General features: G+C 57.0%; 1 protein-coding gene across 1 annotated transcript; it reads right to left on the bottom strand.

Moving 5' to 3' along the window:
* Positions 1-1,744: 1,744 nt before the first annotated feature.
* Positions 1,745-12,487, bottom strand: LOC104328317 (sodium-dependent lysophosphatidylcholine symporter 1-like). Its single transcript, XM_075438601.1, has 15 exons — positions 12,297-12,487; positions 11,939-12,145; positions 9,108-9,227; positions 8,660-8,784; positions 7,840-7,972; positions 7,434-7,512; positions 6,873-7,030; positions 6,658-6,748; positions 5,811-6,130; positions 5,538-5,621; positions 4,165-4,277; positions 3,561-3,704; positions 3,110-3,286; positions 2,840-2,882; positions 1,745-1,820 (listed from the first exon to the last, which is right to left on the bottom strand). The coding sequence occupies exons 2-14, from the start codon at positions 12,056-12,058 to the stop codon at positions 2,852-2,854; spliced, it is 1,695 nt and encodes a 564-aa protein (XP_075294716.1). The 5' UTR covers positions 12,059-12,145; positions 12,297-12,487; the 3' UTR covers positions 1,745-1,820; positions 2,840-2,851.
* Positions 12,488-12,970: the final 483 nt, after the last annotated feature.

Here is a 12,970-nt window from a genome sequence, read left to right as displayed (position 1 = left end):
GCCCCCCAGTAAGACTTTTCTTTATTTCCACAGATCCCAAGACTGGGCTGTGAGAACTGTGAGGCCCGTGCGGTGCCAGCCGCCGGAGAAGGTGCGGTTGCAGAGATCGCTGTTCAAACACCACTCCCCGGGCTGCTCCCCTCAGCGCTGGCCCGATCGCGTGTTCAACAAAAGACACACGGGTTTGAACAATGCCACATTCAAAAGGACTTTCTTCTGGGAACAACAGCAACTACTTTCTTTTTTGGTAAAAAAGAAAAAAAATAAAAAAATCTGTCCAGGCCCAGGATTTTTGCCTCAAAGCGTCCTATTTCCTCACTTCAAGGAGATGAACTGGAGTGTCCCCAAGGGAGCAGAGAAGTTCCAAGGACAGCCGAGAGACTAATGAAAAGCCGGTATTTTCAGCAAGTGCATTAAAATGGGACACAAGAGGATGAGACTGAAAAAAGCAGATAATGAGTTGAAGCAACATTTAATTGCTTCTGTTCCTTGCTTGCATCTTTTACATTCTGAGATACCAAGGGTTTTTTTTTTCTTGCTGGATGCCATAGAGTTATTTTTTATGTTAAATCTATGACACAGAGAAGGTGCCTGCAGTCGCTGACTTTCCATGAACACACCCGTCAGATGCGTGAGACCCAGGGTCAAGACGAAAAATAACAGGGGAGAAAAAGGGGCAGGCTCTCATCCCTCCAGATTCGTGCTGTCTTGGTGAAGAGCTGGGCCTGCTCGCCCTAGAAGGGCCAGTGATAAACAAGGATCTGGAAGGGAAAAACACTGCTCGATGTGTGCCCACGCTACAGCCCTTGCCACGCTGGGGCAGGCACGTTGGGCACTGCAACCTCCTCGCAGCTCTTGCCCTGGGTGGGGTGTCTTGGGGTCTCCCTGGCATACCCTGCTCCTCTTGCCAGCAAGCAAGGCCACCACAACAACCAGTACTTGGCCAGGGGTGAGGAGCTCCCCCAGGTTTGACCACCCCTCAACTGCTCAGGGTCCAGCTGGTCAAGACCCAGGAAGGGTTCGGGTCAGATTCTGATGTCTCAGCTCTGGAGAAAGCACAAAGGCTTGAAAACATGCGACTTCTGCCTAAAACACTCCCTGCCCTCCAGCTTGTATACTGGCAGAACTCACAAAATAAGAAATACCAAGAGAGAAAAGCATGACCATTCAGATTTAATAGCGTAAAAAAATGGGATGTTATCTGATACACAGAAGCAGCACGCCGGGGAGCAGCGGGGCTGGCAGGGACCATGCACACCAGCAGCTCCCAGCTCTGCACTGGTCCGTTCCCGCTCTGCAGCGCCTGGGGCCCGTTCATGGCCGGTGCTGCAGGCTGGGAGCTCCAGGTCAAGCCCACTCCTCTGCCCCAGGAGCACATGACCTTTGAAGATCATTCCTGCCTTCCACAGGACTTTAAACTCTCAGCAATCGGGGTGTTTCCTCGACGCTCGAAGGCACGTGCTTGTTCCTAAATCCAGAGGCAGCAGGGCTGAAAGCAGCGCGGTGGCAGAGGGCAGTGCATCCCAACACCCGACCGCGGGCTTAGTCAGGCGATCCCAAGGAGCATCCTTCACACTCCAGAAAACAAAACAACAAAAAAAGAAATAGAGGAAAAAAAAGGAGCCCCTCGGTGTGTCTGAGAAATCGTTCTCCGTCTGGACTGCTGCAACGATCCTGCAGGTGCCCTGCCGCAGCTGGAACGCACCATCTCCCCCACTGATGGCAAAGTTGCACCACAAGACTTCAGGCTTCAAATTAATTCAGCGCCCAACTGGGGAGTAATTTGCTCAGATGCTGCCAGTGTGCACCAGACTGGAGAGCTGCAAGGTCAACCAGCGGTCAGATACAGCTCTAGCCCTAAAAATAACCAGCCTCCCTCTCTGCCTCTGCGCGAGGCTGAACGCGGCTCAGCGCTGCCAGCCACGAGATGGCTGATTCCTCCTCTCTTCCCCCCACTGCCCCCTCACTGTTGCCAGGAGAGATGTGGGGGTGCCGAGCAGCTCTCACAGATGCTGCTGTGGGAGATCTAGCAACGGGCTAGGATTTAAAAGCGACTCAGCTCTTCTTGCCATTCGTTTGACACCTCTGCCATAACCTCCCAGCCTGGCAAAAAGCAGGACAAGCTGCCAGAAGCCCCCCGGCTGCCTGAGCGGAGGCAGCGCAGCCCATTCCTGCAGCCTCTTGCACCGAGAAGCCGCTGGTTTCCCAGAAGTGACTCAGCTAACGAGGCCTGGGCAGACAGACAGACAGACAGCGCTGGCTTCCACCACGCTGCTGCCAGGTGTCAGTGCTTCTGCACATGCTGTAAGACACCGCTGGCTTGAACTTCACCCTTGTTCAAAGAAATTCTAAACTTTTCCCTGCGCAAGGGCACAAAGACATGCACTATCTCAGCAGTATTTTTCCTAAAAACTGGTCAAAACCAGTTTCCTCTCAAAACCAGTCCCTGTGTTCTTCGTGCACGCTTTCCCCCAAGGTTAAGTGACACCTCGGCACCCCAGCGTGTGTGAGCACCGCTCCGAGGCTGGCGCGGGCCCTTCCTCCCCGGCACTGCGGGCTCTGCCAGAAGGAGAGCGTGGATCTGCCTTGCCCAGATCAGTCAGGACTTGCCAAAAGACCGGCGAGGTCAAGCCCTGGAGAAAGCCGCTCTGGTGAGGTGGCAGGGCCGGGGCCGCAGCAGGACCCCCTCCCTGTCCTGTGCCTGCCAGCCGGGAGGGGGTCAGGATGCAAAACAAGCCTTTGGGACACGGGAACAGGGAACAACAGGAAGCGACGACTTTCCCTGACAGCAGCACATCCTGACAGCGCAGCAAATCCGCGTCCTTCCCGGTGAACTCACCCGCTTCTGGGTTTATTCTCGGCTGCCGTGCTGTACCTGGTGCCTGTTAAAAGGAACATGAGCGCTCACGAAGCCTGGTGTGAAGTCAGCAGCCCCCAAAACACACCCAAAGCCCTTTGGGAAGCCCTAGAGAGGATCGTAGCCCAGGCACCGGGAGCCGGCCTGGACACGTGGAGTCCTCTCCACGACATTTCTGTGTCAGGCTAGGACCAACGCAGACACTCAGACTAGAGCTAGGTGACCCCGCTCCTTCAAGGAGCTCAAATTTACCCCATTGCCTCCATCTCCACTCTCATCTGCTTCCTCCTCTCCTCGTTGATGGGATGGAGGCAGAAAATGGTTATGGCAACGAGCAGCAGGCTGATTGGGACTGGGGCCATGAGAAGCTGCAGGGCGAGGATGACGGAGCGGTTGTGTGTGCAGTCTCCAGCATGGTAACCTGCAAAACTGGAGAGGAGAGTGGTTTTCCTTCCCCCAGCCCCACTGGGTCACTGCAGAAAGGCAAGCAGACACCTCCGTCGCTGTTCTCTGGTATCAGAGGCCCAGTTTTGGGAAATTCCCATTCCTGTCTGCTCCTCTTGCTCCCAGCAGATGTTGGAAAGGCCAACTTGGGTAGCCCTGTGGCTCATGCCAGCATCTCCTGTCAGATGCTCTAGAAAACAGCCGTGGAAAGTGCCTGTGCTGGGCTGACAAAAGGGGGGAGGCAGTGTTTGGGGCTTACTGTAAACTCAGCGTCGATATCCCCACGGCAAGGCCACCTGCAAACTTGTTGAAGAAGACATAAAACGAGTAGAAGAGAGCCTCCAGGTTGAGGCAGCTGGGGTTCCTCAGCATGAAGTCGTCCACCGCATCTGGCAGCATGGACCTGGGGACAGACAGCCCCGCAGACACGTTGGTGACACCCACGCCAGCAGAACTCAGCTGCAGCCGCTCCGAGGCCTCTCCAAGCAGCAGAGACAGACAGAAACCCCTTGCAGAACCCCACTCCGGAGACCGCTTCGTGCCTGTCCTCTGCCTTAGGCAAACGGGGCAGAGCCTCTCGCAGAGAGGGCGCGGCAGCTGCCTCAGAAAAAGAGAAGAAAAACAGCGCCTTGCGCAATGACTGGCGTCTTGCTGCCCACCCCGAACGCAGCCCGACCGATGCTGCTGGGGGACCGTGGAGCACATCCACGTCCCTTCCCAGTGCCACCTCCACACGTCCCTCCGCAGCCGAAAAGCTGCTGTGCTGAGCACACGGGCAGCCTTGGCTCGGCGCGGGTAGTGCTTTCCCAGCACCCTTCCCCTCCTCTCCGCCTGACGGGAGGCTCGGAGGTGCCTCTGCTCACCACGGTAAAAGGTAGAGCACGGCCATGCTGCAGCCTGCCATGGTCACCAGGAAGACGAAGGCCAGGAAGTTGTGCGTCACCTGGGTGACGGCCACCAGGGCTGGGATGATCAGCTGCGTGGCGAGAGGAAAAGGAAAAAGAAAAGCGCATGGGCCCTTTCTGCTGCTCACAGGCAGCTTGTGTGTGTCTGCCCAACCGAAGGCCACGCTCCCCCCCTTCCCCACACGTTTCATAAACAGAACTGCTCCCGTCCCCTGTGCAGCGCAGCATGGGGGCCCTGGCAGAAAAACCTTCCTCATGGGTAAAGAGGGGATGGTTACAGAGGGAACGGAGCTGAGCAGCTAAACTGGAAAGCTGGATCTGCTGTGGCTGCACCCAGTGTCTGTAGGGAAGGCATCTGGAGATAGATCTTCAATGGGATTTGAGGGCCTAATTCTGCAAAATATATCTGAAGGGTGGGTGTCAGGAGGATGGGGCCAAGCTCTTTTCAGTGGTGCCCAGTGACAGGACAAGGGGCAATGGGCACAAACTGAGGCACAGGAAGTTCCGTCTGAACATGAGGAGGAACTTCTTCCCTCTGAGGGTGACGGAGCACTGGAACAGGCTGCCCAGGGAGGTTGTGGAGTCTCCTTCTCTGGAGATATTCAAGACCCGCCTGGACAAGATCCTGTGCAGCCTGCTCTGGGTGACCCTGCTCCGGCAGGGGGGTTGGATAGATGACCCACAGAGGTCCCTTCCAACCCCTACTATTCTGTGATTCTGTGATTCTGTGAAAATGCCAAATGGGATTTCCTTGCTGATCTGCAGAGCCAGGCAGCAGCCAGGACACGCGTCGGATGAGCAGGCTGCTTCCCAGCCCCGGCCAAGCGTGGTGCACAGCCTGCGCTTCCCTCCCCACGCCTCTCGTGTTGCTGCCCGGCAGAACTCGGATCACCTGCATCAAGCGTGCGAGGTCCTGGAGCAGCACAGAGGCCGCAGGACGATGTTTGCTCGTGCACATGAGACTGGTGTGGTGGTAGAGCACCTGAGCACGCGCTGCTCACCAGCTCCACAGCCACGCAGTCTCAGAGCCTGAGCCCTTGGCTGGGCCATGCTGCAAAAAATCATCTCCCCACTGTCCCCGGGATGGTCCCTTGGCCCCCCTGCACCTTAATGCAAAGCTCTGTGAAGCCATAGCCACTGATACCAGACACAAGGAAGTGCAGAGCTGCCATCAGCTACTGGCTGAACTCCTGGTCACCGTGCAGAGGACACTGTGCTCAGTGCCACCCTAAGCTGCCAGCCAGCTCTTCTCCCCAGGCACCACGAGCAGCTGGCGCGAGGCTGCTGTCCCCTCGCAGGGCTGCTCAGGCCACAGCCATGGGCAAACTCACCGCCAGGCCCAGTGATGCTGCTGTTTTCTTTCCAAATCTCCCCAAAAACCACTGCCAAAAGGGAATAGAGAGGGAAGCTGTGACCTGAGGAGAGAACCAAAGGGTTCTTAGCCATGCACCCCAGGACTGCCAGTGTCTGCCTGGGTGACGTCCTTGCTGATGGGCAGAAGCAGCAGCACACGACTCCACGAAGCTGAGCTGTCCCTGCTGGAGGGTTGGGGTGACCCAGGGATCGACCCCTCCACCAAGAAGGTCTGCCTGGGGCTCACTTACCAACATGATGAGCACCAAATGCTGGAACTTTCCCGCCAGCCCCGCGGCATGAGTACAGAAGAAGGCAAAGATCCCCTGTGTGATCTGGGAAAGCAACACGGAGACGTTCGTGGATGGGGGTCCCGAGTTCACGACTTGGATAACTTGCCTGGACATCTCATCGTCCAAGTTCTCCTCCTGCCGTGGCAGGTCTCGCACCTGGAAGGTGAGGGATGCGAAGAGGAAGCCACACAGCAGCTGGGTGTAGGGCTTGTGTCCCACGATCATCCTCAGGCAGCTGGCAAAGGGCAGCTCGACCTTCCCCAGCGGGCTGAGGGGCCCTGAGGGAAGAGACAGCAGGGCTGGCACTGGAGCTGCCAGAACAAATGCGATGAGGTGGGAGGCACAGGGGGGTTGCACTGCTGTGTCTGGGGTGCAGCTCAGCTGGGCGAGGAGCTATCGGAGTCTCCTGTCTCGGTGCAGAGACAACAGCCATGGCGTCAGCTACAGGCAGGATTTTGCCTCTTTACACTGCACGCCGGGCTGGCCCACGTAGCTCTGGAGGCTGCGTGTTGGCGAGACCTGCTCAGTGAGCTGCAGACCCTGTCCCAGGCCCGCAGGAGCTCCAAGGCAGCCTGAGCCTTCCTTCCTCTGGAGCATCTCTCCTCTGCGGGAGCAAGATGCTGCCAGCACAGACCGAGGAGGGTCTCAGCATCCAAGTCTGAGTTGTGTTTCTGAGCCCCACACGCAGAGAGCCGTCCCGCACAGAGGTGCCCGGCTCCCTCTGCCTCACACCTCCCTCTGCAACCCCATCCTCACCATCCACTGCCGCTGGGCACCCTTCAGATTGCGTCTAAATGGACCTTACCAGGCTGCTCCCTGACTCCGAAGATGAGAATCAGGCAGGACAGGCAATAGATTGAGCCCAGGACCAGAGATGCAAATACGTAGGCTCTACGCTGGAAAACGAGAGACAGCGCAGAGTGACAGTGCGGGTACCACACACAGAGCTGGCAGCACGGCCAGCAGTGCCTGCCCCAGAGCTCGTGGCAGGAGCAGGGGGGCAGACGGGCCAGCCCTCACCGTGTTCTCCAGCGAGTCCGTGAGGCTGTAGGTGCTGGTATTGGGCAGGGTCTCGTTCGACACGTAACAGCCGTTCGTCATGCGGGCATGGTAGCTGCCCACAATCTGTCCCTGGATTCCCGACCCAAGGAGCGTGCCAAACACCTCCATCCCCATTCCTGCCAGGAGAGAAACCTCAGTCCCAGTCCCAGGCTGATAGGACACATCCCTCAGACCAGGGAAGAGACCAGCTTTGGGAATGGAATTGGAGTCACCAACACCCCGAGCTGCCCCGGAAGAGACCTGCTATTTCTACTTGCTCTGATTTTTTCCCTTGGCTCCAGTGGCAAATGCTCTAATGTTGGAACCAGTAAATCTGAGTCCTGAGTCCCTTAGGGATGATACAGATCTAAGAAACGTTTCTGCAGGTAGATTCTTCCCAGAAGATGACTGGTTTCATCCCTGGCTTACCCCATCCACTCTGCAGCCTCTTCAAAGCCAGGAGAACTTATTCACGTCTCCTCTGGGGAGGCTCTCCCAGGAACGCAGGCAGCGGGGGGTTGTAGGGGCACAGACACTTACTGTAGGCAGTGGCTGAGTCCCGGTCTCTCTGGGTTCCTCCCAGGAACATTGTCAGGGATGAGTACGGCACGTGGTGGCACTAGGGAGAGCACAGTTCAAACACAGCTCCAGCTGCTGCTTCCCTGGTTTGCTGGTCACGACCCCCCTCGTCCCTACACACAGCAGATAATGCTGCCTTCTGTGCCACCCCTGCACACAGGCGGCTTTTCACCCTCTTCTGTGATCCCCTGCAGGCATGGTCTGTGCCATTCTGCATCCCTCACTGCTCCCCAGCGAGAGCTCTCCCAGACTCCGCTCCAGAGCCCTTGCTGGAGCGGCTGGGGCTGGGACTCCCCAGCTGACCATGTCCCCAGCCCTTGCAGGACAGGATAAGGTGTAAGACAGCCCCAGGCACCATGTTCCTTACAGTCATGCAAGTCTGGAAGAAGCTGTACATCAGCAGGTACCACAGGAACTTCAGGGAGGCAGGGGTGGCATCCGAGAGGGTGGACCACATCATGCAGTAGCAGAGCACCCCGAACGGCATGGAGCATGCGATCCTGGGGAGGAAGCAGAGCTGGTCAGATGTGACCCACAGTTACAGCGGTGTCCACTTCTCATGGCACAAGCTGAGCTACATTGCACAGCCTCTTCACCAGATTCCAAAACACAGCCCAGCTACTGCAAGATCGAGATCTGCAAGAGGAAGCAGCTTTGCTCAAATGAGTCTCCATCAGTCAGGCTCGGGGAGGGGGGCTGAACACAAACCTTGAGAGAAAAAGCAATGTCTAAGTTGTCCAACATTTCTTACTCTCTTGCTTAACTACTTCAAGTCCTTGCCCTGCAGCAGAACCTTGGGGGCAGCAGTAACTCTCTACGTGCAAGATCTGCCCGTGGTTCCGGCCTGGTGGAGAGCTGCGGGCAGAGCTGACCGCCAGACTCGGTACCTGCCACCACACAGGACTCTCAGAGCACCGACCACCACAGCCTCAAAAACGCGAGGCCCCAGAGAAAGAGCAAGCGGACAAGTTTGCAGTGCATTCCTCCTCTTTCATCACAATGACATATGGACCCCACCACAAGTTATGTTATCTTTAGTGTCCTTGTGATGTTAAGATTTTGTAATTCTCTGTAAGCCACAATCACACTAAACACCCCGTGAGGCGTCCCAGCTGCCTCCGTGTGCTAGCACTCAAGGAATCAGAGCCCAGCAAAGACCTTCCTGAGGCTCCAGCCCGGACACTCACCATGGGACCAGCTTGCCGTATTTTCTCCTCGGGCTCTTGCTGACTAGGAAGCCAATGGCAGGGTCAGAAACCGCATCCCAGGCTCTTCCAAGGAAAATGATCAAAGAGGCATGGAATGGCTCCAGCTGTGGGAGAAATGGAAACCACAGCTTGAAAGGGAAAGAAGCCCTGGCGCAAAGCCGCGAGCAGTCAGCACGATGCAGCTCGCTCCAGCTAACGTTTCATCTGGATCCCCTGGAGACCATTCCAAGCATTGAAATGGCCTGGAAACGTCTCCTGCATTCCTACCAACAATATCTGCATCGCGTGATTTTGATCCAGTTCGAATGCCTAATTCTGATGAGCATTTCCAAGGGCTTTGGCCACCCACCAAACTCTACTCTTGCCCCGATCTGCTGAGCTTCTGCTAAGCCCCTTGCAGATAACCCCACCTCACGTGGCCACTCACCTGCACAACATCCAGCAGGAAGATCTGGAGGAAAAACCCAAGGGCGTTGCCTGTCATCTGGTAGGGAATGCCCCCAGCAGCATAGCAAACCTTTCTGCAGAGCGACAGTCCTGGCTTCTCCTGCAGCCGAGACAGCAGGGAACAAGTCCCCCTGAGAAATGCTACGCACCTCTGGCTGACAGCTGACCTCCAGCCGCTGCTCATCCCATCCGCTGGGTTCTCCGAGGGCCACTTAAACCCCAAGTCATGACATAACCCCCCCCCACCCTCTCAAGACACACATACCTGTCCTTTGGCTGGGCATCACTCCGCCAGATACCCACAAGCAAGGTGGATGTGGCAGTTGGGGTGCTGCAGGGCACTTCCCCATCTGCTGGTAACCCTGGTGGGTCAGGGCGCAGTGCTTCCTACCCGTGACCTGCCCTCGGGCAGCACCCTGGCTCCTGAGGTCCTGCTCCGCAGAGTTTCATGTTCTTCATCAGCCTTTGGGGTCTCTTGCAGAGCCGCCCCGAGGGGCTGGGCATGCCGACAGCCTCCCTCCTCGCTCCAGCCCACCAGCACGCATCCACTCCTCCACCAGCCAAAGCCCGCAGGCAAGAGCGGGCATCTGCCTCATTTGCTTGTCTTGGGCTTGTCACCAGGGCCACATCCCTGGTGTTTCACCTTGATCCTCCTCGGAGGCATGTTTGCATGAGACCACAGGCTGCCACCGTAAATGAGATACATATCTAATGCCAGACACAGAGCTGTCTGCTGAGCTGGCCTAACATTGTCCTTTCCTATTCTATCGAGCCACAATCCAGTGGTTCAAGTTCTTTAATATTAAAAGTACAAATTGCATCAGGCTTGAAGTGAACTGCAGTGGAGGCAGTGTGAGAGGAGGGACTGCAAAGGCCCAGGGGATTTCTACAGATCAACAGGGAAAGCACAAGGACCGTTTCAGCGCGCAGGAAAAGGGCTGATGGCAAAGCCTCTATTTTATTTGGATGTGGTTAGCTTTAGTAAATACCGTACCAAGCCTCAAGCATCTGGCAAGTTCCCAGAGGCAACCTCCAGCGCTGGCTTCCTCCCAGCCCCGAGATGAACTTGCTGCCTAGCATGATACACCTCTGCATCACACCGGACCGGGAGTGTGCTGCAGAATGCAGGGTGAGACTGCACTGAAAGCAGACGGCCCGTCCAGGCTCACCTTTCCACTTGGCTGAAGCAGTGCCTGGCCTCGGCCACAGCTCCGCTCTCCTCCGAGCAGATATCTGAGGGTGATGGAGCCCTGGAACAGGGTGCCCAGGGAGGCTGTGGAGTCTCCTTCTCTGGAGATATTCCAGACCCGCCTGGACAAGGTCCTGTGCAGCTTGCTGTAGGTGACCCTGCTTCGGCAGGAGGGTTGGACTAGATGACCCACAGAGGTCCCTTCCAACCCCTACCATTCTGTGATTCTGTGATTCTGTGACCAGTGCTAGAGCCCGTTTCTGTTGGGACAGGGTGAACAGTGGTGGGGCTGCAGTGCAAACGCCTGGAGACCGGGGCTGACCTCCCACCTCAGCACAGGCTGCCTTGATGATGCCCGGGGCTACAACACTCTCAGCGTCTCAGGTTGCTGGTCTACACCAGGTTTCGGCTTTCCCGATCACTGAGCAGCTCCAGCGCAGCTCCGAGTGCGGAAGGCAGTTTGCTGTCCTGCGCCCCAAAAATACACAGCCCTTGCTGGAAAGATGCAGAAGGCTCCACTGCTCACGCAGGGCAGACGGCCATCCCCAGGGACAGGCCTGGTCCAGGCACGGCTGTAAAAGGCTTCGAGCTCCTCCAGTAAGAGCTCTGCAGAAGAGCAGAGAGCGAGGAGGGATGAACGCTTGGCACAGGGCAGCTGTGCAAGAGGCTGGGCTGAAGCACAGACCGCAGGGTCGCATCAGCAGCTGGGTAGGAGGGAAATCAAGTCTGGGATCTGGCAAATTCTCACTTGCCCTCATCTCTTGTGGGGTGAGGGGCAGCCTGCTGGTTCCCCGGCCTGTTCGGGCTGGAGATGGCTTTGCTATGCTGCTAACGTCAGTCAAGCCGACAGCCACCCTCAAGAGGTAACAGACCTTCGTTGTAACGGTGCTAGGGAGCAGCTTCCGAAAACACAGGCACAATCCCAAAAAGCAGCATTCCAGAAGGCACCAAGTGCCTTTCCCTTGCACAGCAATTAACAACAACTCATCCACAGCCCACGGCATGGAAAAAGCACCGACGCTGCTGTGCCCACCGGGCCGGAGGGCCCAGCGTCTTCCCGCACGCCCAGGGGAGCGGAGCGCCTGCTTTCCCTGTGCCATGCAAGCTCCGCAGCCTGCTTGTGCCTCTCAGCTTCTGGTCCCACTTTACTTTCTGCCTTTTACAGGACACAGCGAGAGTCAGGTCCTTCGTATTTCAAATTGCAGACCAACCTTGTCCCGCAGGGATGGCTGAAGCATTAGGCTTGCACCACCACCGAGGAGCACTTACTCTTACACCATCTTGTTTCCACAGCAGCTCTGTTTCTAAAATTACAAAGGCATTTCTCTCGGCTGTAGGGTTTTGTGGCAGCTTTTGTTCCCTTTATGCTCTCAGCAGGTAGGACAGCGCACTGCGTGTCTCTGCCCATTTCACTTGAAAGTCAGCAACAACAAAACGCAGAGCCTTGCTTTAACAATGTGTTCTCGAGCTTGAGTCAGGAACGTTTTCCAACACCCCCACAGCCTGCGGCTGCTCGAGCCGGGTAGGCTCTGCGTGGGTGCGCGCACTCGCGAGGGTTAGCGTGCACGTGTGACACGCATTTCTGCGGGTGAGAAAGCAGCACCCTGGGACACTGAGCTTACCTCTCTGCGGACCGCTCTCCTCCGCGGGAGAGCTCCTTCTGGGGTTAACCTGTGCAGCTCAGCATCTTCGTGACCACCTGGAAGCATGACTGCAGACACGACCGTGTCCTTCAGCGGCATGTGGTGGGGAAGCGGAAACTTCCTCGAGCAGGGTGAGGAAGAAGTTGCCTCGTACGTCAGAGAGCGCACCGGAGGTGCAGATCAGAGCTGGATAGAGATTTGACAAGGGAAGATAGAACATCTGCAGGGCCCCAGGGGGAGGTGATGGAGGGGAAATGACTGGCCCCGAGGGAGGAGCGTGGCCAAACCCTGCCCATGGAGGCAGGAAACCTGGCAGGGCTCGCAGCGCAGCACATACTTGGGGCAGTAGCTCCCAGGCTCTCTGCAGTCAAGTGGAGAAATCCGGTGCTCTTCAAACATCAAGCTGGGTCCTCATCCCAGGGCTGCTGCCACACTGAGATCTTCGGTGTGTGAAGTCGTCCTTTGCCTGAGCTCCAGACCTCCACAGGAACGCGCCTGAGCCAGCCCAGGACTCCTGCCTCAGCACCAGCAACCACCAGCTGCAGAGAACCAGCCTGCAAAACCCAGAGCGGGCAACCGAAGTGGCGGGAGCAGCCAGGCAGAGGGCAGCAGGAAGAGGCAGGTTCCTGCCCCCGGTCACTCCCCAGCAAAGCCCCTCTCTCCCAAGGCAGCCCAGGAAGACCAGGAGCCCAGCTCTGGCTCCTTATTCGGGGCTGTGGAAACCCCCTGCCCCTTTGCTTTGCCCTCTCCTTAACGGGTGCAAGGTGTTGGCACTGCCCTAGCCCAGGACAACGTCAGGGAGAGTAGGAGGCGTGGGATACGTTTTCCTTTCTCTATTAAGCGAAGGCTGCACTTATCAACCTCTTCCAGTCTGTGAGCTCCTGAGATCTCCCATGGCAATGCAGACCCCATACAGTAGGTTTTAGCCTGGTGACAAGAAATGTGCTTTTCGTAGCCCCCTTTCACAGACCCTTCATTGCCCATAGAGCCCAGCAGTCTCGGTATCACAAA

Source organism: Opisthocomus hoazin, chromosome 18 (assembly GCF_030867145.1).
Source record: "Opisthocomus hoazin isolate bOpiHoa1 chromosome 18, bOpiHoa1.hap1, whole genome shotgun sequence".
NCBI lineage: Eukaryota > Metazoa > Chordata > Aves > Opisthocomiformes > Opisthocomidae > Opisthocomus > Opisthocomus hoazin.
Note: the sequence above shows the minus strand (reverse complement) of the source record. Positions and strands in the feature narration are given on the sequence as shown.

Excerpts from the sequence above, each read along its gene's own strand:
- LOC104328317 (XM_075438601.1), bottom strand. The coding sequence starts at position 12,058 with ATGCCGCTGAAGGACACGGTCGTGTCTGCAGTCATGCTTCCAGGTGGT. Across the intron at positions 8,785-9,107 it reads TCCTGCTGGATGTTGTGCAG|CTGGAGCCATTCCATGCCTC; the intron begins GTGAGTGGCCAC and ends TTTCTCCCACAG. Across the intron at positions 3,705-4,164 it reads GTGCTCTACCTTTTACCGTG|GTCCATGCTGCCAGATGCGG; the intron begins GTGAGCAGAGGC and ends GTCTGTCCCCAG.